The sequence below is a fragment of the Perognathus longimembris genome, chromosome 20, assembly GCF_023159225.1.
Source record: "Perognathus longimembris pacificus isolate PPM17 chromosome 20, ASM2315922v1, whole genome shotgun sequence".
Classification (NCBI taxonomy): domain Eukaryota; kingdom Metazoa; phylum Chordata; class Mammalia; order Rodentia; family Heteromyidae; genus Perognathus; species Perognathus longimembris.
The window spans coordinates 43,853,444-43,877,291 of NC_063180.1; the positions used below are offsets into that span (position 1 = coordinate 43,853,444).

Genomic DNA, 23,848 nt, shown 5'->3' on the forward strand with positions numbered 1-23,848 from the left:
CTCAGGGACAGTGTCCAGGCTGTGAGTTCAAGTTCCGTGACTGACAGGGGGGAAAAAGAAGACCAGCATAATCACCATCATGCCTGCTTCCACCATGCCAAGAAGAAAAGAAAGAGGTAGAAGTCTGATTCCAGCTGAGAGGCTGTTTGGTTCTGATATTTTCTTTCTGTGTAACAATCACATTTTTTTTTGTTCTTTCTTTTTTTTTTGGCAATCACTTAAAAAATATGAATGCCCTACATTAAACTCCATTATTCCATTTCATATTTCATGTAGAGATGATGCCTTGCAGGAGAAAGGAAAAAACTCACCGTTTGGTTCTTCCTTTGTTCTAGCTCCAGGTTCAAATGTAAAGGTAGCCGGGGGCTAGTGGCTCACACCTGTAATCCTAGCTCCTCAGAAGGCTGAGATCTGAGGAATGTGGTCCAAAGCCAGCCCTTGAGGAAAGTCCATGAGACTTTTTTTTTTTTTTAAGTAAGTTGTAGGGCTTGAACTCAGGGCCTGGATGCTGTCCGGAGATCTTTTGCTCAAGACTAGCATGCTCCATTTGAAGCCAAAGAAGCTTTCTGGCAGTTCATTGGAGATGAGAGTTTCACAGGCTTTCCTACCCAGGATGGCTTTGAATCGTGATCTTCAGATCTCAGCCTCCTGAGTAGCTAGGATGATGGGTGTGAACCACCAGCCCTCTGCCATGAAACTCTTATCACCAAATAACTACAAAAAAGGCTGGCAGTAGTGTTGGCTCACAAGGTAGAGTGCTAGCCTTGAGCAAAAAAGCCCAGGGACAGTGCCAAGGTCCTGAGTTCAAGCCCCAGAACTGGCACCAAAAAAGAAAAAGAAGAGAAATAAAAGCAAATACACACACACACACACACACACACACACACACGCGCGCGAAACAAAAAAAGTAAAGATAAAGAAGGGTTCTCACTAATTCATACTGAATGCCTCCAGAGAGAGGAAGGTAAGTTTCCCTTTGGTATTTTTTTCTCCCCTCCTTTGGTTCTTGCCAACAAATCTTAACCTCCATCCCATGATAACCAGCCACCAATTAAATAATGTTTTTCTCAAGAGGATCCCAGGGACAATAGATGACTGGACTAATACAAAAGTGCAGATGAATTAAATTTTTCTATAATCCTTGTATGCATATTGAGGGTATGTGATTCCCTTTGGAGAAATAGCTGATTTATATAAAAGGATAAAGGCAGCACGCTTATGACCAAATAAGTTTCCATGATATAAAATGCTACTTCTTTATACTCATTTGAGCCCTGTGCCACTGTTTTGAGACTTGGTAAGCCAGGCCACATTAGCCCAAATTCATCCATCCATTCAGCCATCTGGTGTTACGTCCATCTGTCCAACTAACCACCCTAGCGTCGACGTTACCAGCCCCCCGAGTTACCAAGACAAAGAAAGCACAGTTCCTTCCCTAGTGAGGAAAGCAGATCTACAATCAGAAGATCATATTAAGTGACACCATAAAAATGTGCTCAAGACAGACAGGTAAACTCCCAAAAGACAGGAAGCACCTGATCATTTATGAGTGGAGATGTGGTCCAGGAAACAATCCTTCTGGAAGCTTAAATATAGCTACGTGTGGTGGCTCATTGCCTGTCATAGAGCTCAGATTTGTTTCTAGGACAAGAAAAATGCAAATATGAATATCATGGATCTCATGGCAATGGATAATTTTTTTTTTTTTTTTTTTTTGGCCAGTCCTGGGCCTTGGACTCAGGGCCTGAGCACTGTCCCTGGCTTCTTCCCGCTCAAGGCTAGCACTCTGCCACTTGAGCCACAGCGCCGCTTCTGGCCGTTTTCTGTATATGTGGTGCTGGGGAATCGAACCTAGGGCCTCATGTATCCGAGGCAGGCACTCTTGCCACTAGGCCATATCCCCAGCCCCAATGGATAATATTTTAACAGCCTGCTAAGACATACTACTCAGTCTGTTTGTGGCTAATGAACCAGGGGACCCAGCAGCCCTAAGCCCTCCCTAAGCCCCCCCAAGCTTTAAGGGAGCCAGAAGCTCAGATTCCTCTATACCCCGGCCAGATAACCCCTTGTGCCTTGGTGCCATTCAAAGTCTATGTGCTCTGGAAACAGATGATGAGGCAATCAACACACACAACTAGGTTCGAGCCGGAAGCCAAGCCTCTGTCCCCAGGCTCCAATTACAACGTCTTTACCTCCTAGTCCAACTGTGCTGCCTCCTGGATCTGGGCTTTAGGAGAATGCCTCTCCCAGGAGCCAGAAAAATGCACACACAGTCTGCAACAGCTCATCAAGAGGTTGGAATATCCGGGGGCTGACCTAGAAGAGAATCGTGTTCTCTCATAAGATAATCTCTTGGTAGCAAAGTCAGAAGGAAAAGGAATCATGTGGCTTGTCTTCTTTGGGGATTAAAACCACCTTCTTCTTTTTCTTCTTCTTCTTCTTCTTCTTCTTCCTAATAGTCTTATCATCATCATTATTGCTGGTCCTGGGGCTTGAACTCAGAGCTTTGACATGATCCCTAAGCTTTTGTGCTCAAGGCTAGTGCTCTACCCCTTGAGCAACAGCCCCCCTCCAGGCTTTTTGGTGGTTCATTGGAGATAAGAGGCTCACAGACAGACTTTCCTGCCCCGGGCAAGGCTTCAAACTGTATCCTCAGATCTCAGCCTCCTGAGTAGTATTACAGTGTGAGACTCTGGGCCCTCCCAGAGCCACGTTGCTTTTATATTTGATAGAGCATCTCTGCACCCTGGCGCCCAGGGCCCCAGGGGTTTGAGATAACCTGTGGAAGTAAATGAATGAGTGAACGATAAAGCTAGACATACACACACACCAAGTCCAATTCCTCTGAATTATAGCTGACATACTCTCCTTACCATGGTTACTCTTCCTTGCAGAGTTTTTGTGTTGGCAAATGATGTTATTTTTTAATTTGCTATGTGGTCCATGAATAATTCATTTAAAATAAAATTGCAATATCTTTTGAGCTTATTTTAGGGTCCTAAGCATTGATTAAAATATCTGCCTGTTTAGCATAGCAGCAGAGCAGTCTTTAGGAAAGGGCCTCCCTTCCATCTCTGCGCTGTTATAAGCTCCTGGGAGATGGTTTGTTGCATTCTATCAGAATTATCAGCTGGGCACTGGTGGCACACACCTGCAGTCCTAGCTAAGCAGGAGGTTGAGATCAGAGGATTAAGGTTCAAAGCCAGTCCAAGCAGGAAAGTCTATGGGACTCTTATCTCCAATGAACCACCAAAAAGCTAGAAGTGGAGCTGTGGCTCAAGTGGTAGAGTGTTAGTGTCAGTGGCTCAAGTGTCAACCTTGAGGGGGAAAAAAAAGCCCAGGGACATCTCCCAGCCCCTGAGTTCAAGCCCCAGGACCAGCATAAAAAAAGAAAGAGAGAGGGAGGGGCGGGAGAGGGAGTGGGAGAGAAGGAGGGAGGGCACAAAGGAAGGAAGGAAGGTAGGAATTATCAATTAGTGATTTCATTATTGTATTGTAAGATTTTCTGTGTTTCAGTCACTTCACAATCCAAGGAGGAAAAGTGTCTTCAGCTTCTCCCCCTACCCTGTTACTATTTGTTTCATTGTAATGGAAAGAACTAGACTTCAAAATGTGGGAGTTATCTGTGGAGTTGGAAGAGATACTCCAAGTTATTTGTCCTGACCTCATTTCTCTCTTCAAGCACCACATCCGGGACTAAGAAAGGAATGTACGCTACTGGTAACATTATACTTCTTGCTTGTCCTGCTGAGACTGCCAAACCCAGAAGGCCAGCAACTGTAATCATTTCTGGAAGGCATCTGTGACATTGACACTTGACCCATTAGGAGCCGCAGCTCACTCCAGGCTGAAAGCTGCTGTCCGTGATAAAAATCTCTCAATTGTGACTGACTTGGGAGAGATTTGTGCTCAATTTACCCGTTTCTAGTTGGTGTTTCTGTCTGGTGTTTGGATCAGGGCAAAGACACATTCGGACTCTTCACATGCCTTCCATATCTCTTTGCCTCAATACAAATCAGAAGCCATCTCCAGAAATGCCTTCTTGTCAGTATGTCTGGCCAAGTCAGAAGCAAATGTCGTGTCTTCTTGAGGGGCTGGTGTTTTCTCTAAGAGGCGTGATTTGTTACCTCAATTAGTCTGATCTCGTGGCTTTGTCAGTGAAATGTGTGGGACTCTGGCACTGGGCAGAGTGATTTGATTTCTAAGCTGCTAGAAAGAGACTAAACACCATCCCAAATGCTAAATCCTCCTTGCAAAAGCAGATGTACAGATCTTGACATGGCTTGCTGGCTTCACTGTCAGAGAAATAGGATGCTATTTGATCCAGCCTTCATCTGGGATTAGCGCCCTTCAGTGTCACAAGCCCAGAGACTCTGACTGTGACCATCCGTTCCTAGGGGGTCTTGGAAGGTGACAAGACAGATGTTCCTTTCAGAAAGTCAGCTCCCTGAAGTGATCCTTTCTTCTTCTTCTTTTTCTTGAACTGCCTTTGGCTAGCCAAGAGAGAGCTGGCAGCCCTGAAGGCAGCACCGCAGGGCGTGTTTGGGAAGGGAGCATGCGGTATTCAGATACTATACACGGTAGTCACTTGCCTCTCACATCATCCAGAGGCCACAAAACTAATCTGCTGCTCAGCTGTGTGCGCTGGAAATGTAGTCATATTGTAACAGAGACAACTCAGAGCCTGGATTCAGTGGGAGAAGTCTGGCTTGCAGTTCGAAGATAAGGGAGAGGAGGATGGAAGAAGAAAGCCTAATACAGTCTATTATCATTTTGTCCTAACTCCCTGCTGACCTGATCTGACCAGTATAATACCTTAAAAAAAACATGACTGTTGTTATTGCCTCCAGGAACGACAAAGCAATCTGACTTGCATCCTGGTTAATCTAAGCTGGTTACCAGAAGAAAAAGAAAAAAGGCCACGTATTGAACTAAAACATTTCATGAAACCCTAAAGCATAGCTTAATGACAACAGGCACCGATGTCTCTCAGAGATGTCCCAAACTGGCAGGTGGGTGACATTCTAATATTGTTCTATCTACGAATCGCTGCTGAGATTCTGTGTGTCATCCTGATTGTCTGTCACCCAACATCAGTTTTCTCTATATATTTTTTTTGGGCGGGGAAGCTGTGCTTGTACGGGTCTTGGTGTTTAAATGTTAGACCTCAAACTACTGGGCTTCAGTAGTGCTTTTACACAAAGCACTCCAACTCAAAAGAGTCTCTCGTGGGTGCCATTAAGGTCATGAACCAAACAGCCATCATCACTGTGATCAACCAAGCTTGAGTCAGGTGTCTCTGCTAAGCCCAACCGACTGCGGCCAGGAGACATGGCCAGCCCCTTGTCATAGCCCCTCCTTCTGTGGGGATAACAGAATGCATGTAAGAAGAGTGAAGGACAAAGTGTGTCTGTGTTCCTGTGTGCGCATGCGCGTGTGTGAGGTGGTCCTTGGGCTTAAACCCAGGGCTTGGGTGTTTTTCCTGAGCTTTTGGGCTCAAGGCTGGTGCTCCACCACTTGAGTCACAGCTCCACTTGAGGTTTTCTGGTGGTTCATTGGAGATGAGAGTCTCATGGACTTTCCTGCCCTGGCTAGCTTTGAATCTCAATCCAAAGATCTTAGCCTCCTGAATAGCTAGAATTAGAGGCATGAACCACCAGCACCCAGCAACAACCACTTTTAACAGTTGTCCCCAACACATAGCTAAAGCGACCCCCCCCCAAAAATCCCCCAAATCAAAAGGAAATCTTCTTACAAATAAAAAGAAGGCCAAGGTATGTTAGGCACACTTAATCATTTAAAAAGTGAAATGTAAGCCTGGAACCCATGCTCACATCTGTCATCCTAGCTACTCATGAGGCTGAGATCTGAGGATCAAGGTTCAAAGCTAGCTGGGGCAGGAAAGTCCGTGAGACTTTTATTTATTTATGTACTTATTTTTGGCCAGTTTCGGGGCTGGGATTCAGGGGCCTGAGCACCGTCCCCGGCTTCTTTTTGCTCAAGGCTAGCACTCTACCACTTAAGCCATAGCACCTCTTCTGGCTTTTTCTGTTTATGTGGTGCTGAGGAATCGAACCCAGGGCTTCATGCCTACAAGGCAAGTGCTCTACCACTAAGCCACCTTCCCAGCCCTCTGTGAGACTTTAATCTCCAATTATCCAGCAAAAAGCTGGAAGTGGAGTTGTGGCCCAAGTAGTAGAACATCAGTCTGGAGCAAAAAAATCTCAGGGACAGGCCCAGGCCCCGAGTTCAAGTCCCAGTACACAAACACACACACACACACACATCAAATTTAAGGTCAAAGCTGTTCCATCATGATGAGTAGTTTCATTTTTATATGAGATGTATTTCAAAACACAAACATAACTGTGATAAACCCTGAGACAGCAAATAACGTATTATCAAAAACATAGTAAAACCTATTAGAGACATAAGGAGAAAGGAATTGTATGCCTATAAAACCAAAGAGATCCCATTAAAAAGCTATTTGAATTGATAAAAAAAGAAAGAGTTCAATAAAACAGTAGGATGAGGCAAATATGCAAAAATCAATAGCTAGCTTGTATAACAGCAATCATGTATTAAAAAATGTGACTTAAAAAAAAAGAACATCCCACTCTTAACAGCATAAGAAAACATAATAATGGTAGTGGAGAAGAGTCAGGGATGATGAGAATCATATGGAATTTATTTAGAAGAAATAAATGATCAAAACACACAGACGCATACGTTAAATTCAGAAATAATGAGGAGGAATTGGCCGTGCCAGCCTTGTACATCTAAGGTCTTCTACATGAATGATTGAAAGCCTGGTACTAGGGTATGGGTGGGGTTGAGGGAGGTGTGGGGGGGACGTGGGGGGAGAATAATGGATGAAAGGGATGACATTGATCAAGATGCATTGTACTCATAAAATGACACATCCAATTGTATAGCTAAAGACAATAAAGGTTATTTAAAAAAATAATAAACCCGTAGTACTGATGCAAAATAAAATAGATGAAGTATACAAAAATAACCTGGAAACAAATCCTGCTAAACGTCAAATGTTACTACATGATGAACGAAAACTCAACGTGTTGATGTGTGATGGGCAAAACCAATAAGGAAAAATTATCCAATGAATGGTTATACAGAAGGAAAAGAGTTGGCAACCCAAGGGACATAGAAGAAAGGAGGGGAGAGTATATGGATAGCTATTGGTAGAACACTTGACCAGCATGCACAAGGCCCTGGGTTCTAGCCCCAGCCCTGAAAAAAAAAACAATAAAGAATTGGGTAAAATTATTAAAGCAAATATGTTTTTTTAGAAAAAGTTTCTTTATAAAAATTCCATCTAGGGGCTGGGGATATGGCCTAGTGGCAAGAGTGCTTGCCTCGTATACATGAGGCCCTAGGTTCGATTCCCCAGCACTACATATACAGAAAATGGCCAGAAGTGGCGCTGTGGCTCAAGTGGCAGAGTGCTAGCCTTGAGCAAGAAGAAGCCAGGGACAGTGCTCAGACCCTGAGTCCAAGCCCCAGGACTGCCCCCCCCCCAAAAAAAAATTCCATCTAGGCCAGGCACTGTTGGCTCACACCTGTAATCCCAGCTACTCAAGAGGCTGGGATCTGAGGAGCGTTGTTCCAAGGCAGCCTAGGTAGGAAAGCCGGTGCGACTCTTACCTCCAATGAACCACCAAAAAGCCAAAAGTGTATTTGTGGCTCAAGTGGTAGAGTGCTAGCCTCGAGTGAAAAAAGCTCAGAGACAGTACCCAGGCCCATTCAAGCCCTCAGAAACAAATCAACAAGAAATCCCAACCAGTAAAGCTTATAAGATAGTAAAAATACTCAATCCCAACTCAAAAGACAATATTATAATTGACACCGAGGTTTGAACTCAGCGACTTCGTGCTTACTCGGCAGGCTCTCTACCACAGGAACCATACTCCCAGTCCTGGTTTTTGGTGGTTATTTTTGAGATGGCCTGGCCTTATTGCTTGGGCGTGCCCTTGAGGCCTGGCCCACCTAGTTCAAAGTTCCATGCTGGGATTACAGGCACAGTCACAGAGCCCAGCTTCTCTCCATGGAGATGCTCTAGCTCTCACTTTTTTGCCTGGCTGGCCAGAAGGAACTGTGATTCTCCAGTTCTCCGTCTCTTTAGCAGGTGGGCCACCAGCCTCTGGTTATTAGATACACTTTTAAGAATAATAAGATAACACGGGGGAGTGTTTATGTTTAAATAATATGTTTAAGGAAGAAGAATATGTTTTTTATAAGTATTCAGCCATGCAATGCGTAACAACGTTTTGATCCGTGCTAGATTGCATCTGTGATGGTTGGCCCATCAAATTATAAAAGAGTGAGAAGGTTCCTACAGGCTAGGGACATCATAGCTGTCATAACATCAGAGCCCCATGCGTCACTCACACTTTTGTGGGGATATTGATGTACACAAGCCCATAGCACTGCTATCTGTACAGCAGTGCAATTAGGTACAGTACATAATACTCAGCAACAATGAACAAGAACAACCTACTTAGGCACTTACTATTCTACTAGTGCTATTTTAGGATGTGTGTCTACTTATTGAAATGAGAGTTTCCTGGGCCGGATGCTGGAGGCTCACTCCTGTAATCTGAGCTATTCAAGTGATCTAAGGATCATGGTTGCGACCCAGACTGGACAGGAAAAGTCCATGAGACTCTTATCTCCAACGGATCACTGAAAAGCCAGAAATGGAGCTGTGGCTTAAACGGTACAGCACTAGCCCTTGAGCAAAAAAAAAAAAAAAAAAAAAGGTCAGAGACAGCATTCAGGCCTTGAGTTTAAGACCTGCCCATTCCCCCCCACCCAGCCTCCAAAAAGAAAGAGTTTACTGCAAAACAGAATGCTGTATTAAGGTAACAGTACGTGTATATTTCATGTTTACTGTGTCTTCCGATTCATTTTCTCTTGTGCTTGATTTAATCTCATGATGTTTTATTTCCATCATGGTCCAAGGAGTAACTAGCTAATATGTGTGTATACACATATATGTATACACATACATACACACACATATATATATACATATATATCTCATATAGCGTAGGTGTGTGGTTGACTACACCGTCTAGGTTTGTGTAATTATACTGAGTGCATACAATGTCGAAATCACCTAAGGACACATTTGTCAGGACATGCTTCTGCCATTAGAAGACTTGTGATTGCACATTACAATCACAAACAGATGAGAAACTGTGCCGAGAAATGAAATTGGAAGGCACTATCACTGAACACTAAGTATGGTGTGGGAAAAAAGAACATAGCTTCTTTTCTTTTTCTTTTCTTTTCTTCTGGGCATTTCCCAGGTGTTCCATAACACCAAGAGTGTCTTTAATACTGGGAGAATTAATGAATGTCACATCAAAAGGGAAGAAGATTTTTTTTAAATCATAAATGATAAGATGGTATGATTTCAAATGAAAATAATGGCCATTGGCAAGGCAGAGTGGGAATTTAAAAGTGCCAGAAATAGGAGAGTAGACATTAATGTTTTGTATCGTCGTTGATATAATTAGATACATTTGGGTTTAAGAATACAGTATGACAAGCTGGCTGGGTGTGGATGGTTCACACCTGGAATCCTAGCTACTCAGAGGCTGAGGCTGAGGCTGGAAGTTCATGAGGGCAGGTAGGTTATTTCTTCTTCTCATGTCTCATAGGGTGGAAGGCACGAGGCAGCTCTCTGATCCATGTTCTGGTTACCTCTCCGCTGCCTACCTCAAAAAGGTGACCAGGCCTCAACATGTGAATAGGGTTTCTTTTCCTTTTTGTAATTTTGTGCTAGTCCTGGGGCATGCACTCAGAGCCTGGGTGCTGCCCCTTAGCGTTTTTCACTTGAGGCTGGCTCTCCATCACCCGAGCCACACCTCCACTTCTGACCTTTTGGTGGTGAATTGGAGATAAGAATTGTATTGACTTTCCTGCCCTGGGCTGGTTTTGAACTTTGATCCTCCAATCTCAAGCATCCTGAGTACCTAGGATTTACAAGAGTGATCCTAGGCACCCAGCCTAGTTCTTGAGGCTTTTATGCCATTTAGTTTGTTTCCCTGGTGCTGATGGGTTTCAGGGAAGATGGAGAAGTCACAGCTTGGGAATAAAGAGGTTGGGTGCTTCCTGGTAATTCCTCTTTTTGGAGACCTTAAATCATTGTGTAAAGCAGTTTGGTGATGTTGGTGTGTGTATGATCATAGCCAAGCTTAGTGACAGACAATTAGTCCAGAGCAGAGCAACAATGATGCTCTGAATATTTCCAAGACATACAAGTAATGCACCAAACTCCCTCCCTCTCTCTCTCCTTGGTTGTGGGCCTGGGTGCTGTCACTGAGCCTCTTTGTGCTCAAGGCTAGCACATTACCACTTGAGCCACAGTGCCACTTCTGGTTTTTGAGTGGCTAATCAGAAATAAGAGTCTCACAAGGACTTTTCTGCCTGGGCTGGCTTTGAACTGCGATCCTCAGATCTCAGCCTCCTGAGTAGCTAGGATTACAGGCGTGAGGCACCAGTGCCCGGCCACTTAAAGCTTTCTTGGACTCCCCAACTCTTTTGAAAGAGTCGACTTCAATGTTCTAGTCTCAAACGCACAACCCATCTTTATGTTCCTGCTTCTTATTCTCATAAATGGTATATCTGCTGTTCGATCTTCTTGAGTGTTCTGATTCCTGGACACCCTCATTTTTTCTCCTGGGCATTTTGCCCATTCTGGATTTATTTCCTTCCCTTAGCGAGCTGAAACCACATGGCTTGTCACGGAAATAAGTCACTGTTCCCTGTCAATCTTTGTTCTTCGCCTTCTCCACCTGCTCCTAGATCTCCTCGGCTCTGTGTCCCTCCTTTCCTGATACCAAGCATTGGCCTTATGAGGACCAGATGGAGAAAAGTCACAGCTGTGTCACTGCTAATTTCAGCAGGGCCTCTAGAGAGTTCCCTTCTTAATCTCCTGTGACTCTCCAAGACGTTTACCATTACCCTCCCTTCTACTCTTCTTGCTGCTGCAGCTGACTTCATGGATCAATGCTATAGGCCTCTAAACTATAATCATCAATCTGGACATACACATCTTTGGCTCGTTCCGTGTGTGTATGTGTGTGTGTGTGTGTGTGTGTGTGTGTGTGTGTGTGTGTGTGTGTGTGTTTTCCTGGGCTTGTAACTTTGTAACTCGGGGCCTGGGTGCTGTCCCTTAGCTTCTTGAGGCTGACACTCTACCACTTGAGCCACACCTCTATGCTCAGATATTTGGTAATTAATTGGAGATATGAGTCTTACAGCCTTTTCTGTTCAGAGTGGCTTCGAATCGTGATCCTCACCTACATCTCTCTCCTTCCCAGTTCCAGCTTCTATCTACCCATCTCCTAATCCCTCATAGCTGTTTATTTCCCTTACATCCCCGGGCTTTATTCCATCTAGGCCTCCACCACCTCCTCCCAAAATACTCTAACCAAGCCCAAACTTAGTCTTCTCCTTAGTCTTCTCTCCCTCCAACCCACTCCTCCCAACCCCCCAAAAAGCAGTTATTCTCAAATGCAAATCTGAGATTCAGTGGGAGTGGCTACCTCGGCCCTATCTTCAACATCAGTTTAGAGACTAATGCTTCCTCTGTAATTCTCCCTCCTCCCCCAATTTAGTCAGGTTAGAGGCTCTGTGCCTTTCCCACACTCCTTATCTCTCCTTTCTTGCAACAGTCTTCACACGTCTTTGTTGTAATTGTTGATTTCTTCTGCTAGATCAGGCTCATGGTTTTGTGCTCTCTTAGCACAGAGCAGGACCTGAGATGTTGTAACTGTTTTACAAATCCTAAAGAGAATGAATTAATAATTTCATGATCCAATATCCTGCACAACAGTTGGTTTTTCAAAAAGCAACAATAAAAAACCAGATCCTTAAGGATATTTGTTGAATTAGGTAGGTTGTTCTTGGACTAAAGAGATGTGATCAGCTAACTCCTACGCAATGAACAAAATTAACATTGTGCAGGTTTCGTCCTTAAGGAGCGCATGTCCTTTTTAATTAGGATTAATCAGAGATGGCTCCCCTAAAACAGGTGGTGTTTGGGGAGGGGAGAGAAAGAGTCAGTCAGGGGAATGTAAAGGGCGAAGGCAGAAACATCTATGTCTGAATTTAGAAGATATAGATAACTTCGAGCTAAGATCTGCTGTAATTAGAAGTATTTGATCCTGGGTTCTATTAATCACAGTTGGGGGTGGGGGGAGATCTTCAATCTCTGCGTTGGATATTGGGGTTATCCAAGAAATCTGCTGTAAGAACCTCATTCTGGACAGTAATTAAATACTCAGCTCTATTGCCTCTCTACTGCTAAAAAACAAACAAAAGTCCTTTTGCTTTAGAGAACAAAATCCCATCTTTTCTATCCATAGGCTTTTTTTTTCTCTTATTTATTTGCTTTTAAATATCAAAATATACTTTGAATAAGTTTCACAAGACTATTTGGTGTGGTTATTTTTGGCCAGTTCTGTGATAACTTGCACTAGCATACAATAGCCACTCTGTTTTCTTGGCTCTGAAGTTTCTTTGTGCACCATTTCTTGAACATGGGCCTCATTTTATAACTTTACTTGGATAAAAAAAAAAGTGTTATTTTCAGCGATGGTTTAATATCTCTTTGTCGATGAGTAGTTTAGATTTACCAGAAAAAAAAAATGTTGCTTAGCAGGGCAGTTGTGGAATGAGGTTATTCATTGAAAATCTTGTTCTGGAGATGAAAATGATGAATGAGGTGTCTTTAAGAAAATCTTTTTCTCAGATATGCCTTACTAAACAAAGGAGAGGTTAGTCACTCCAAATGATGGCTTTTCTTTAAAAAGACATGCCAACCAGGGCAGTAACACTGAAGTCAAGAATCCCAGTTTAAGTATGTGTACCTGGGTTCCCCTTGAATTGATTCAGAATCTGTAACTTTTTATCTAGGACTCCATCTATATGAATGGTTTATTTTGAGGACTTTTATGAAAATGTTGGTTTCATCACAGGTCAGAAACCTGTGATTTAGTCACTCTGTTTTACAGAAAGTGCTTTGAACCTTTCACTATAAACTCAATATACACAGTAGGCTGATCATGAGACAAACGTCAGACAGGAAAATCAGTCTGTGATTTCATTAGCCACAATTCACGTGTTTTTCCAAACTTGGGGAGATAAATATGAGTTTCCTGTGAGAAGTCACAGTATACATTCTATAGTTTTCACATGATGAAAAAATTTCAGCCTTAGATAGTCAGAAATTAACATTTGCCAAGTAATTTATAGTTTGCAAAGAGCTTCTCTCATTAATTATCTCCGAAAACTGAATAACGATGCGATTATTAAAGGTTAATTAAGCAAATACTTGTGAAGTAATTGGGAGGTAATCTATTTCTAATTTAACAGGTCAATCAGGGGTATTTAGGAAATATTTTTTTTCTGGTTTATAACCCTAACCAAAACAAAAAGATATTTGAATGTGTTCCCTAGTGGAAAAATAATAAGCGTCTGTTTGCTTTTTTTTTTTTTTTTAACATCAATTGTTTCAAAGAATTGGAACCAGGGTTCCTAATTTCACTGGTGATTTAAGAGCATTAATGAGGTTTCTGAGCTTTTCCTTTGCAGATTTAAGCCTGGCCTTATAGAGTTGATTTTGGCCATCTGGAACAGAATAAAATATTGGAAGAAAGTAACTAGAGGAGGCATGGGGGGGCGGGGGGAGAGCGTTGCTGGAAAAACAGCCATTTTCTGGGGAAGGCGTGCATCTCTCTGGGTTACTGACTCCACAGGAGTCCCAACTCCGAACCACCACCGCCACCAGGGCCTTTCCAAGTGCGCAACCGCACAAAGACGTGTTCTTTGCAGATTTTCCACGGGCGCAGTTTATAACCGGATCCACATTCTCGTCCACGGTGGAACTAACTACAAACTGCTGTCTTCCTAACTTTGGGCAGGCTGGATGCTGTCTCCCCATAACCTAGCGTGGTTTTAAAAACCAAACCCGGCAGCACTAAGCCCAAAAAGCACAGCCAGGGCAGAGGTAAAAGGCTGTGTGTGCCCAGTGCCAGGCAGGTCGCCACGGGGAGTCTCGGGGGCTGGGCCTGGGGGGTCCCCACCGAGCCGAGGGGTGTACACCAGGGACCGGGCCCCGCAGGTGCGGGGAAGTGTCCGGGAAGGGTGGATGGGAGGCGTGGGGAGTGGGCAGTGCCCGGAGGCGGTGGATGGGGCCGTGGGGGACAGGGCGGGGGGGGGGTCAGCGTGGGCAGTGCCCACAGGGGTAGGTGGGGGGCATAAGGGCGGGCAGTGCCTGGGCATGGTGGATGCGGGGCCTGTGGTGCCAAGGGGGTGTGTGGATGGGGAGACATGGACAGCAGGCCCGCGGTAGACAAGCAGTGTGGGAGGGGGGTGGATGGGCCCCTGGCGCCCGGGTGTGGGGGGTTCGGGACGTGGGGGACGCAGTGCCCGGGTGGGGGATTGTGGCTTGGGGGGCGCAGTGCCGGGTGCGGGGACCCGGGCGTGGGGGGCGCAGTGCCCAGGTGGGGGGATGGGGCGTCCGGGGCGCAGTGCCAGGTGGGGGGATCGGGGTGTGGGGGGTGTGGTGCGCGGTGCCGGGTGGGGGGATTGTGGCGTGGGGGGAGCGGTACCGGGTAGGGGATCGGGGCATCCGGGCGCAGTGCCGGGTGGGGGGGTTGGGGCGTGGGGGGGCGGCGCCCGGGTGGGGAATCCGGGCGTCGGGGGCGCAGTGCCTAGGGTGGGGGATCCGGGCGTCGGGGGCGCAGTGCCCGGGTGGGGGGACCGGGGTGCCGGGTGAGGGTATCCGGGCGTGGGGGGGGGAGCGGTGCCCGGGTGGGGGAATCGGGGCGGGGGGGGAGCGGTGCCGGGTGGGGGGATCGGGGCATCCGGGCGTGGGGGGCGCGGTGCCCGGGCGGGGGATCGGGGCGTGGGGGGCGCGGCACCCGGGCGGGGGGGGGGGGATCGGGGCGTGGGGGGGCGCGGCGCCCGGGCGGGGGGATCGGGGCGTGGGGGGGCGCGGCGCCCGGGTGGGGGGGATCCGGGCGGGGGGGGCGCGGCGCCCGGGCGGGGGGGGGATCCGGGCGGGGGGGCGCGGCGCCCGGGCGGGGGGATCGGGGCGTGGGGGGGCGCGGCGCCCGGGCGGGGGGGGGGGGATCGGGGCGTGGGGGGGCGCGGCGCCCGGGCGGGGGATCCGGGCGGGGGGGGGGCGCGGCGCCCGGGTGGGGGGATCGGGGCGTGGGGGGGGGGCGCGGCGCCCGGGCGGGGGGATCGGGGCGTGGGGGGGGCGCGGCGCCCGGGTGGGGGGGATCGGGGCGTGGGGGGAGCGGTGCTGGGTGGGAGGATCGGGGCGTGGGGGGGGGCGCGGCGCCCGGGCGGGGGGATCGGGGCGTGGGGGGGCGCGGCGCCCGGGCGGGGGGGATCGGGGCGTGGGGGGGCGCGGCGCCCGGGCGGGGGGGATCCGGGCGGGGGGGGGCGCGGCGCCCGGGCGGGGGGATCCGGGGGGGCGCGGCGCCCGGGCGGGGAAGCCGCAGCCCCGGCGGCCCGGCCGGGGAGCGGGAGCCGCGCCAGGCCCCGCCGGGCCCCGCCAGGCAGGCGGGCTGGCTATTGTGTTTGGCGAGCGCCGACCCCGAGCCGACCCCGCGCCCCGGGCTTCCTCCCGGAGGCCATTCGGTTTCCTCCCGGGCCCTATATAGAGGCCGGAGCCCGGCGGCTGAGGGCGCGGCGCTCCCGCCTCGCCGAACCAGGTCTGGCCTCGGGGTGGGGGGGGATCCCCGAACCCTGGAATCTCTGGCCCCGGGGAGGTGAGTCTCCTCGCGGTCCCCGCTCCGGGCCGCGGGCGGGAGGCGGGGCGGAGGGCCCGCTTCTCCGGGGTTTCCCTGACGCCGGCCGCGCGCGCCCCGGGCCCGTCCGCGGCTCCGGGCGGGAGGGGGAGGGGCGCGAGTCCCGGCCGATCTCCCGCGGACCGCGAGGCGGCGGCCGGGATTGGAGCGGCGCACGCGCACGCGCGCGCACGCCAGGGCGGGAGGGACGGGGGGGGGGGCGGGGGGGGAGAGAGCGGCCCGGCGTGCGAGGCGCGCGCGCGCGTGCGCGGTGGGAGCGCGCCGGCCCCGCCCCCACCCGGCCGCCCGTCTCCGCCCCCCTCGCGCCGCCGTGTGCTTGTGTGGAGCCGGAGTCGGCGGCGGGTGGCGGCGCCTGGAACCCGGAGACCCAGCCGCTCCGCCCGCCATCGCCGCCCGCCCGCCTCCCGTCCTCCACCGGCAGGCACCCCGCCCCGGAATGTCCTGACGCCCCTCTCTGCTCTCCTCTCCCCCCCTCCGCCCCCTGCAGGAGAGGGAGGCGCCCCCGAGTCTCGGGGTCTCGTCGGCGGGGGCCTCGCGGGCCGGGCCGGGCCGGGCCGGGCGCCGCCTGAGGAGAACCGGGCCCGCGCGCGGCGAGGGGACCCGGCGGAGGCGCGCGGCGGAGGGCGCTGCCAGGCGCCGCGGCCGCCGCTCCCGGGGACGAGATGGCGGCGGAGCGCGGCGCCCGGCGCCCCGGCGGCCCCTCGGCGGGGGTCCTGGCTCTGCTGCCTGCTGTGGCTGCTGCTGCTCGGGCGCCCGGCCGCGGCCGCCAGGAGCGGCTCCCCGGGGCCGGCGGCAGGTAAGCTGGGGGTGGGGGGGTGGGGGGGCGGGGAGTGGGCCGGGCCGGGGGCGCGGCGGGCGGGGGGGGGGTCGGGTGGGGTGGGGGGGCGGTGGACGGGCCCGGAGCCGGGACTCGGCGGCGGCGGCGGCGACTGCGGGCTTTAGGGGGTTTTGTGTCTGATTCCTCCGGGAACCGACACAAAACGTGCGGGAACTTCTCCGCCTGGGCTCCCGCGGCCGCGGAGCGCGGGGAGCGCGCGGGGCCCGGGGCGGGCGGGCGGGCGGCGGGGGCGGGGGGGCTCCGGGGTCCCGCGGGCGGCTTTGTACCCCGGGCAGGTTCACCCCTCGCCGCGCTCCCTGCCCCCCCCCCCCCCGGCTCATCCCACTTGTAAGAGTGGGACATTCTTGTGCTCGCACAGGCACCAGTAGAGGCCACCACCGCACACCTCATTAAATCAGCCGCCGCACGGCCAAATGCATTAATTGTCGGCAAAGGGGGGGGGGGGGAGGAGGAGGAGGAGGAGGAGGAGGCGGGGAGAAGGAGGGGAGAGCTGGCACTCCCTCCCCCCCCCGCACCCAGTCCGAGGGGTTCCCGGGGCTTCTAAGCCCCCCCCCCCCACCCTAGGGAAGCGCGGCTGCCCCATCTCGGGGACCCGTGGCGCACCGATTGCAGCCCCTTTGAGTCTGGGGGAGTCTGGAGGGGGAGGTGGCCCGGTGGGGTGGGTGTGTGGGCGGGGGGTGGGTGGGACACGGGGATCCCCTCGCGAACGGCCGTGTTGATTTAGCCGCCCCCCCCCCAGGAGACGCCTGGAGGGGCGGGGGGTGTCATGGGTTCGAGTTATTCTTCGGTGTTCTGGTGTTTCCGTTATGAAATGCTGCTTCTTTTTTTTTTTTTTTTTCTGGGGATTACAACTGTGTTTACAGCCGGTTATAACCACCTTTGACCTCGGGAATTCATTCACTGACCAAGCATCGGGTTGTTTTTGTTGGTGCATTATTTCCGAGTGACACTATGTAACAAATGGAATTTTGCGTGTCTTAAGTCTACTGAAATCCCTTGCATTCCTCGTTTATTTAGAGGGGCCCAATGAACAACCAACAAAACGTGAAGCCTTTGGGAAATCGGAGACACCCTGCATTTGAAGGGCAAATTAGCTTGTACTTTGTCAACTTTGTTTGACGAAGGTGGTGTACCATAAAACTTGAGAAACTTTCACGATGTAAATGTTTTTATGTCCTGAAAGTCATCCGATTAGGCACAATGGCAACTTGTTATTGCTAAACTGGCCATTGTTTCCTCTTGGTTAATATGAAATACCATTTAAAATCACCTGGCAGTGTCACGTTGGATGATGAGATTTTGCTTTTCTTTTTGAAAGGTCTGTCGTGTGTGTGTGTTTGTGACATGTTGAGGACTGCTTTAAACTTGGGAGTCCCAATGTGTTACATACAGCTACATAAACAAAGTGTTAATGTTAAATTAGCATCACTTGAAAGATAACTTGTTCAAGGCTTAAGGCACACCTTTCGAACCTGAAAATGAAATGGGTTATGTATCTTGGAAAACAAGTTTCTCTTCCTCTTGGTTAATATTATGTGTAAATGTATCTATACAGTCACATGTGTGTTTGATGTACTATGCATGTCCATTCCCCTCCCCCCCCCCAAATCCTGGAGCTTGGATTCAGGGCTTGAGCACTGTCCCTGGCTTCTTTTTGCTCAAGGCTAACATTTTACCACTTGAGCCACAGCACCACTTCTGGCTTTTTCTGTTTATGTGGTGCAGAGGAATTGAACCCAGGGATTCATGCATGCTAGGCGAGCACTCTACCTCTAAGCCATATTCCCAGCCCATGTAGAATTTTTTTTGTTTAAAGGTTTTTTTTAAAAAAATTATTTTTTAAGTTAAATGTTGGCAATTTTATTAGGATAATAAAATAATGTAAGCAGTCTTTTAGGCTTCTATCTTAACATCTGTTTCAACATGAACTCGATTGATTTGTTTTATTTTGCAATGAGGAGTTACAAGCCCTGTGTCCTCTGCCTTCATGAAGTTTCTAGTCTGGTGTGTAGGTAGGAAAAATAGTCATTTAAGTAATTACATAATTAAGTACTTGTGATAAGCGCTACAAAGGAAAAGAGGCTTTGAGAAAGTGTCTGCCGGAGTGACTTACCTGGGCTATCCAGGTGTTTCAGAAGCAGTGAGATCTGAGGGGTGATGGGGATGAAGATTGCGAGGCTCACAGCTCATTAATTAGTGGTATGGTCTATAACACAGGACTGTTAACTCCTCTGCCTCATTACCAGAGGGAAAGGTAGAACTGCAGTAAGTTTAGGTTGCTCAGTTTCAGTTGGAAGGAATGAATGGAAGAGCTCACAGGGATGGAGAACTGATTAAGTAGCGGCTGGAACAGGCTCTCAGTAGATCAAATGTCATTTGTCAGTAGGCCTATTAATTATATGTTTATTTATTTATTTGTGAGGGGAGATACACTCAGAAGTCTTTGTGTATGTGTTTGGAGAGTGGAGATGTCAGTAGAATAAGGTGGAGGAAAGTAGACATGAGGGACCGCTGGCTACGTGAGTGTTTCCAGCTTAGGCTAGACGTGCGATGGTAGAGTACAAAAAGGCCAGTGGAGAAGACGGGTGATAGAAAGTGGTCAGCGGTGGTGGCTTGGAAATGAGTCAGCATACAATCTGGCTTTAGAAATGGAGGAAGAAGCGAGGAGCAGATTTCTAGGGAAGATGACTTCGCAGAGCACCCTGGGCATCATCGCAGGTTTTCCTGGTTCCAGGTGAACATCCCTCACTGAACATTCCCTCACTGTTTACTTGAAGATGTAACTAACTCATTACCTTACAAGACTGTGTAATTCCTGTTTTGGATAACATCTGTTTGGAAACTTTGCTTTGTGCAGAACATTTAAGATAAGGCTCACCCTTTTCCACTCTTCAGCCTTTTCCTCTTGCTGTTTGTTACCAGCATCAACGTTTCATTTCATTCATTGACAACTTCTCTTCATGAATTCATTTTTTTAGATTCTTCTTGCACCTACTCACGGAATCTTGGTTTCTGAATTTATCTCACTATCTCTTTCTTCATCTGCTATCTGTAAGGAAATGACTCCTAAGTGCTATCTTACAGGCTCATTACTTTCACCAAACAGACACCTTACAGTAAGTGGGTCTGAAGGTAAACTCAATTTTGCTTCTCTTCTCTCTCGCATCGCTCATCCCCTTTCTCCAGCAATAACAAAAACAACGTCTGGCCCATGTTCATTGAGATCTAGAATACCTTCTTGGTTTTTCATCACCAATGCCAATAGTTTTGTTGATTTTACCTCCTAGGTGTCTCTTGAATCTCTTTTATTTTCTCATCTTTGTCCTTACCTGGCTAATAGTAGTGAGTTCATATTAAGTCTCTTGGCCTGTACAGTTACCCTGTCTTCCTGCTGGTTATTAAAGCTTTGAAATAGTTACTAGCATTGTCTTCCTATTTATAAATCTCTTAAATGTTCCTTAGCTTGGGTGTTAAAAGATGGAGAGACCCTTGAATTCTTCTTGATAAGGAGTTAGTAGTTGGGTATGTGTCTTTGTTTTGTATTTCCTCTTTAGGGTACCATTAGAAATAATATTGACAATATGGTTCCCCCACCCTCCCTCCGCCAATTCTGGGGCTTGAACTCAGGGCCTGGGCTGCTTTCCCTTAGCTTTTTCACTCAAGGATGGCTCTGTCTACCACTTGAGCTCTACTTCCAGCTTTTTGGTGGCTAATTGGAGATAAGAGTCTCATAGACTTCCTACTCCGGTTCACTTCAATCGCTGATCTTCAGATCTCAGCCTCCTGAGTAGCTAGGATTACAGGTGTGAGCTCCCCCTCCCATGGGTGCCTGGCTTTGAAACTGGGGGGTGGGGAGAGGAGGAGGAAGTTTTGATACTGAGACTTACTTTTTTGGTACCTGACGCTTTTGCTCATTGGCTAGTGCTCTGTCAACTGAACCACACCTCCAAACCCTGAAAATGGTTTTATAGCAAGAATTTTAAATTTTAGTCAGTTCTGTAGACAGAACTTAAGATTTAACTTGGCTAGTTGCAAACATCTATGGGGTCTAATTATGTACAAAGCTGTGCACTTTGGAGATAGATACTAAGATGAATTGGATGTATTTTCTGTACTCTGGAGGCCTTTGGCCTGATGGTGGAGATAAGAGGATAATAGGTAACTTGATTTGGAGAAAGTGTCATTATGGTTCTAGGAGAAAAGCATTCTGCATGTCATTGTTGATCAAACAGTAGTACTACCCTCCTCTCTCGCCCTATCTTTAGTCCTAACTCAGTTTTATGAAGCCAGGAGGGTAGAGTTCTCGAAAAGGGAGTAGGTGATTACTAGAGCGTTTGGATACATGAGGATGTACATAATGGAACCACATGGGATGTATCAACTACCCTGTCTTCTGGAAATCCTAGAATTAGTATCTGGTGGTAGTTGTTAAAAATTACTGAGGAGTTCCGAGCAGAGTGCATTTAAACATTTTTTAATGATATTACATAAAAATTGTACACAGAATGTTTGTTTTTCTGCTGAAGAATAAGTGAGTTAAAAAACCAGAGTTTCAAAAAGTCACTTAGGTGGGGCTGGGGATATGGCCTAGTGGCAAGAGTGCTTGCCTCGTATACATGAAGCCCTGGGTTCAATTCCCCAGCACCACATATATAGAAAATGGCCAGAAGTGGCTCTGTGGCTCACGTGGTAGAGTGCTAGCCTTGAGCAAAAAGAAGCCAGGGACAGTGCTCAGGCCCTGAGTTCAAGGCCCAGGACTGGCAAAAAAACAAAAAACAAATCACTTAGGAGGCCTAGTTAAGATAATGTCATACTTTACAAATTAAGAGAGAATAATTGTTTCATATGTAATTTTTATTGGTAGTACAACTAAATGTAGCAGCTGAAGTTTGAGAATCTCTTCCACTCATTTTGAAAGCCTTTGAAATTTGAGGTGGGATGATGACTGGTTTTGTGTGCATGTTGTGATCACACGAGCACCTGTACTTGGGCTTGAACTCAGGGCCCCGTGCTCTTGATTTGCTTTTTTGCTCAAGGATGGTGTTCTTCCACTTGAGCTAGCTTTTTGGTGGTTAATTGGAGATAAGAATCTCATGGACTTTTCTGCCTGGGCTGGCTTTGAACCTCAGTCCTCAGATCTCAGCCCCCTAAGTAAGCTAGGATTAGAGATATGAGCCACCAGCACCCAGCTGAGGGTTTTATTAGTTTTGAATTTGTATAGTGATAATTTTTTGTGCTCAAGGGATTGTGTACACAAACTGGTGATAATTTCTCTTATTATTAACACTTCACCTACATAGCACTCAGCCTTTTTGCACTTTACCTCCAGGATATGACCAAAGACTAGGGAATAAGAGAAATAATTCCAAATGAAATAATTTCTGTGCACCAAAACAAATAAGTTTCTCTGGGTCCCCGATGTACTTCTTCTGACCATATCTTTAATTCATACTAATTTCTGACAAACAGGATAATCTCATTTCTAAGCCCATGGCTGATCAGAAGTGGGTATAAGGATTATCTTGGGAATGCTCCTGATAACAAGAAGTTGTGACAGCTTCAAGGAAGAGAATTTAAAATCAACATAAGAGCACAAAATCTTCCACAAACAGAAATCATTGTCTCCGACAGATGGAGGGAATTTTCCTTTCCTCTGTTTTATTGCGAATGGATGTGGCTGTCACTGGCCTTTTACCCATCGTACTACACACATATTTGCTGTCTGGGAGATCCATCTTCCCTCAGAGTCTGTCTCACCTCAAATTAGTTTGTGTCCTGGTGGATGCCTGAGGTGGGAGGAAGGGGGACCATGAGTCACAGAAGAGGGAGGTTGCAGAGCCTGGTTCCTTCTCTACTCATCTCTACCCCTCTGGCCATGGCATTTATCTTTATTGACAGCATTACTGAACTTGATTGCTAAAGCAAGTGTGTATATTTTTAATTTGGGGGGTAAAGTTAATTACTGGTTTGACTCAAACAGTGCTAAAACATTGTAAAATCTGATAGCAAAGTAGGAAGCCATGCACTCCAAACCTCAGTCCTCAGACATAATCACTTCTAATAGCTATGGACTTTATATTTTATATAAACTCTTAAATACTTGTAGTACATGATATAACAAGCTGGACTATACACATTATTTTAGGACCTCTTTCTAGGTGGGTAAATAAACTCATCATAGTTGTTTTGATATCCATTGGATGTTTTACTGTATCATAATCTGTTGGAGCAGTTCTCTTTTAGTGCTCCCAGATTTTTATTGCGAACAAATGATGCAGTGAACCTACTTTTTAGAGATGTCATTGTGACCACATACAAATGTATCATTGGACAACTTTGTATATGTGGAATTGTAAGACAGGATAGCATATATGTTGAGTTTCTTGGAATTATCCAAAATGATAAGGTGATTTGCCTGTGGATAGCTTTTTGAGAAACCTCTGTATAAATAAATGGTGGGGTAGTGCTAAAGCAATGTTGATTCTTTTCCTAATCCTTACAGCCTTGGCATGGCCCTTTTTGGAATGCTAAGCAGTGAGAGAAAAGGCTTTCAAAGACAATTCTGAATAATTCTTTACCTCAAATGACACTTGAATAACTTACACCCACCACATTGGGCTGTGGTAAACAACCATTGAGTTAATATGTGTTCATGCTTTAGAAGAGTCTGGCTTATCTTATTAATTAAACATAAGTTGTATCATCCTTGTTTTTATTATTATATACTAGATGGTGAGGCTAGCCAAAAAGACATGAAAACTAGATAATGCTTATGTAGTTGGCTTTATATTTTTATCTGGTGGCTTTGTATAATTAGGTTGCTAAATGAATGACTTTATGGCAAGGAGGATAAGGGTTTGTTTAGTTTGATATTTTGGCTGTTTCTGGGGAGATGAGCTCGTTTTGAAGTTATACCTTTTTTTTTTTAAGGTGGGCAGTTATTTTATTTTTAGGCTTTTTTTCTGGTGAGAGGAATGGAAGGGTAAGGTGAATAGTGATGGCAAGGCAGAGTAAAGGCAAAAGCTACAGAAATATTTTTGACAGTAAACTGTTCTCCAAAGATGCATTTTATTCTAAAGTGGTTTTTTTTTTGTTTTGTTTTTACATAATGGAGAGGTGATGATTACATGATGAAACTATAGCCAGGTAATCCTTA

General features: G+C 47.7%; 1 protein-coding gene across 1 annotated transcript in view; it reads left to right on the forward strand.

Moving 5' to 3' along the window:
- Neo1 (neogenin 1) overlaps positions 1-23,848 on the forward strand; it is a 184,137-nt gene that overhangs the window by 52,737 nt on the left and 107,552 nt on the right. Inside the window, exon 4 of the mRNA XM_048369065.1 lies at positions 16,342-16,650. Coding sequence (XP_048225022.1) covers positions 16,342-16,650 — 309 coding nt within the window. The remainder of the gene's footprint in view (positions 1-16,341; positions 16,651-23,848) is intronic.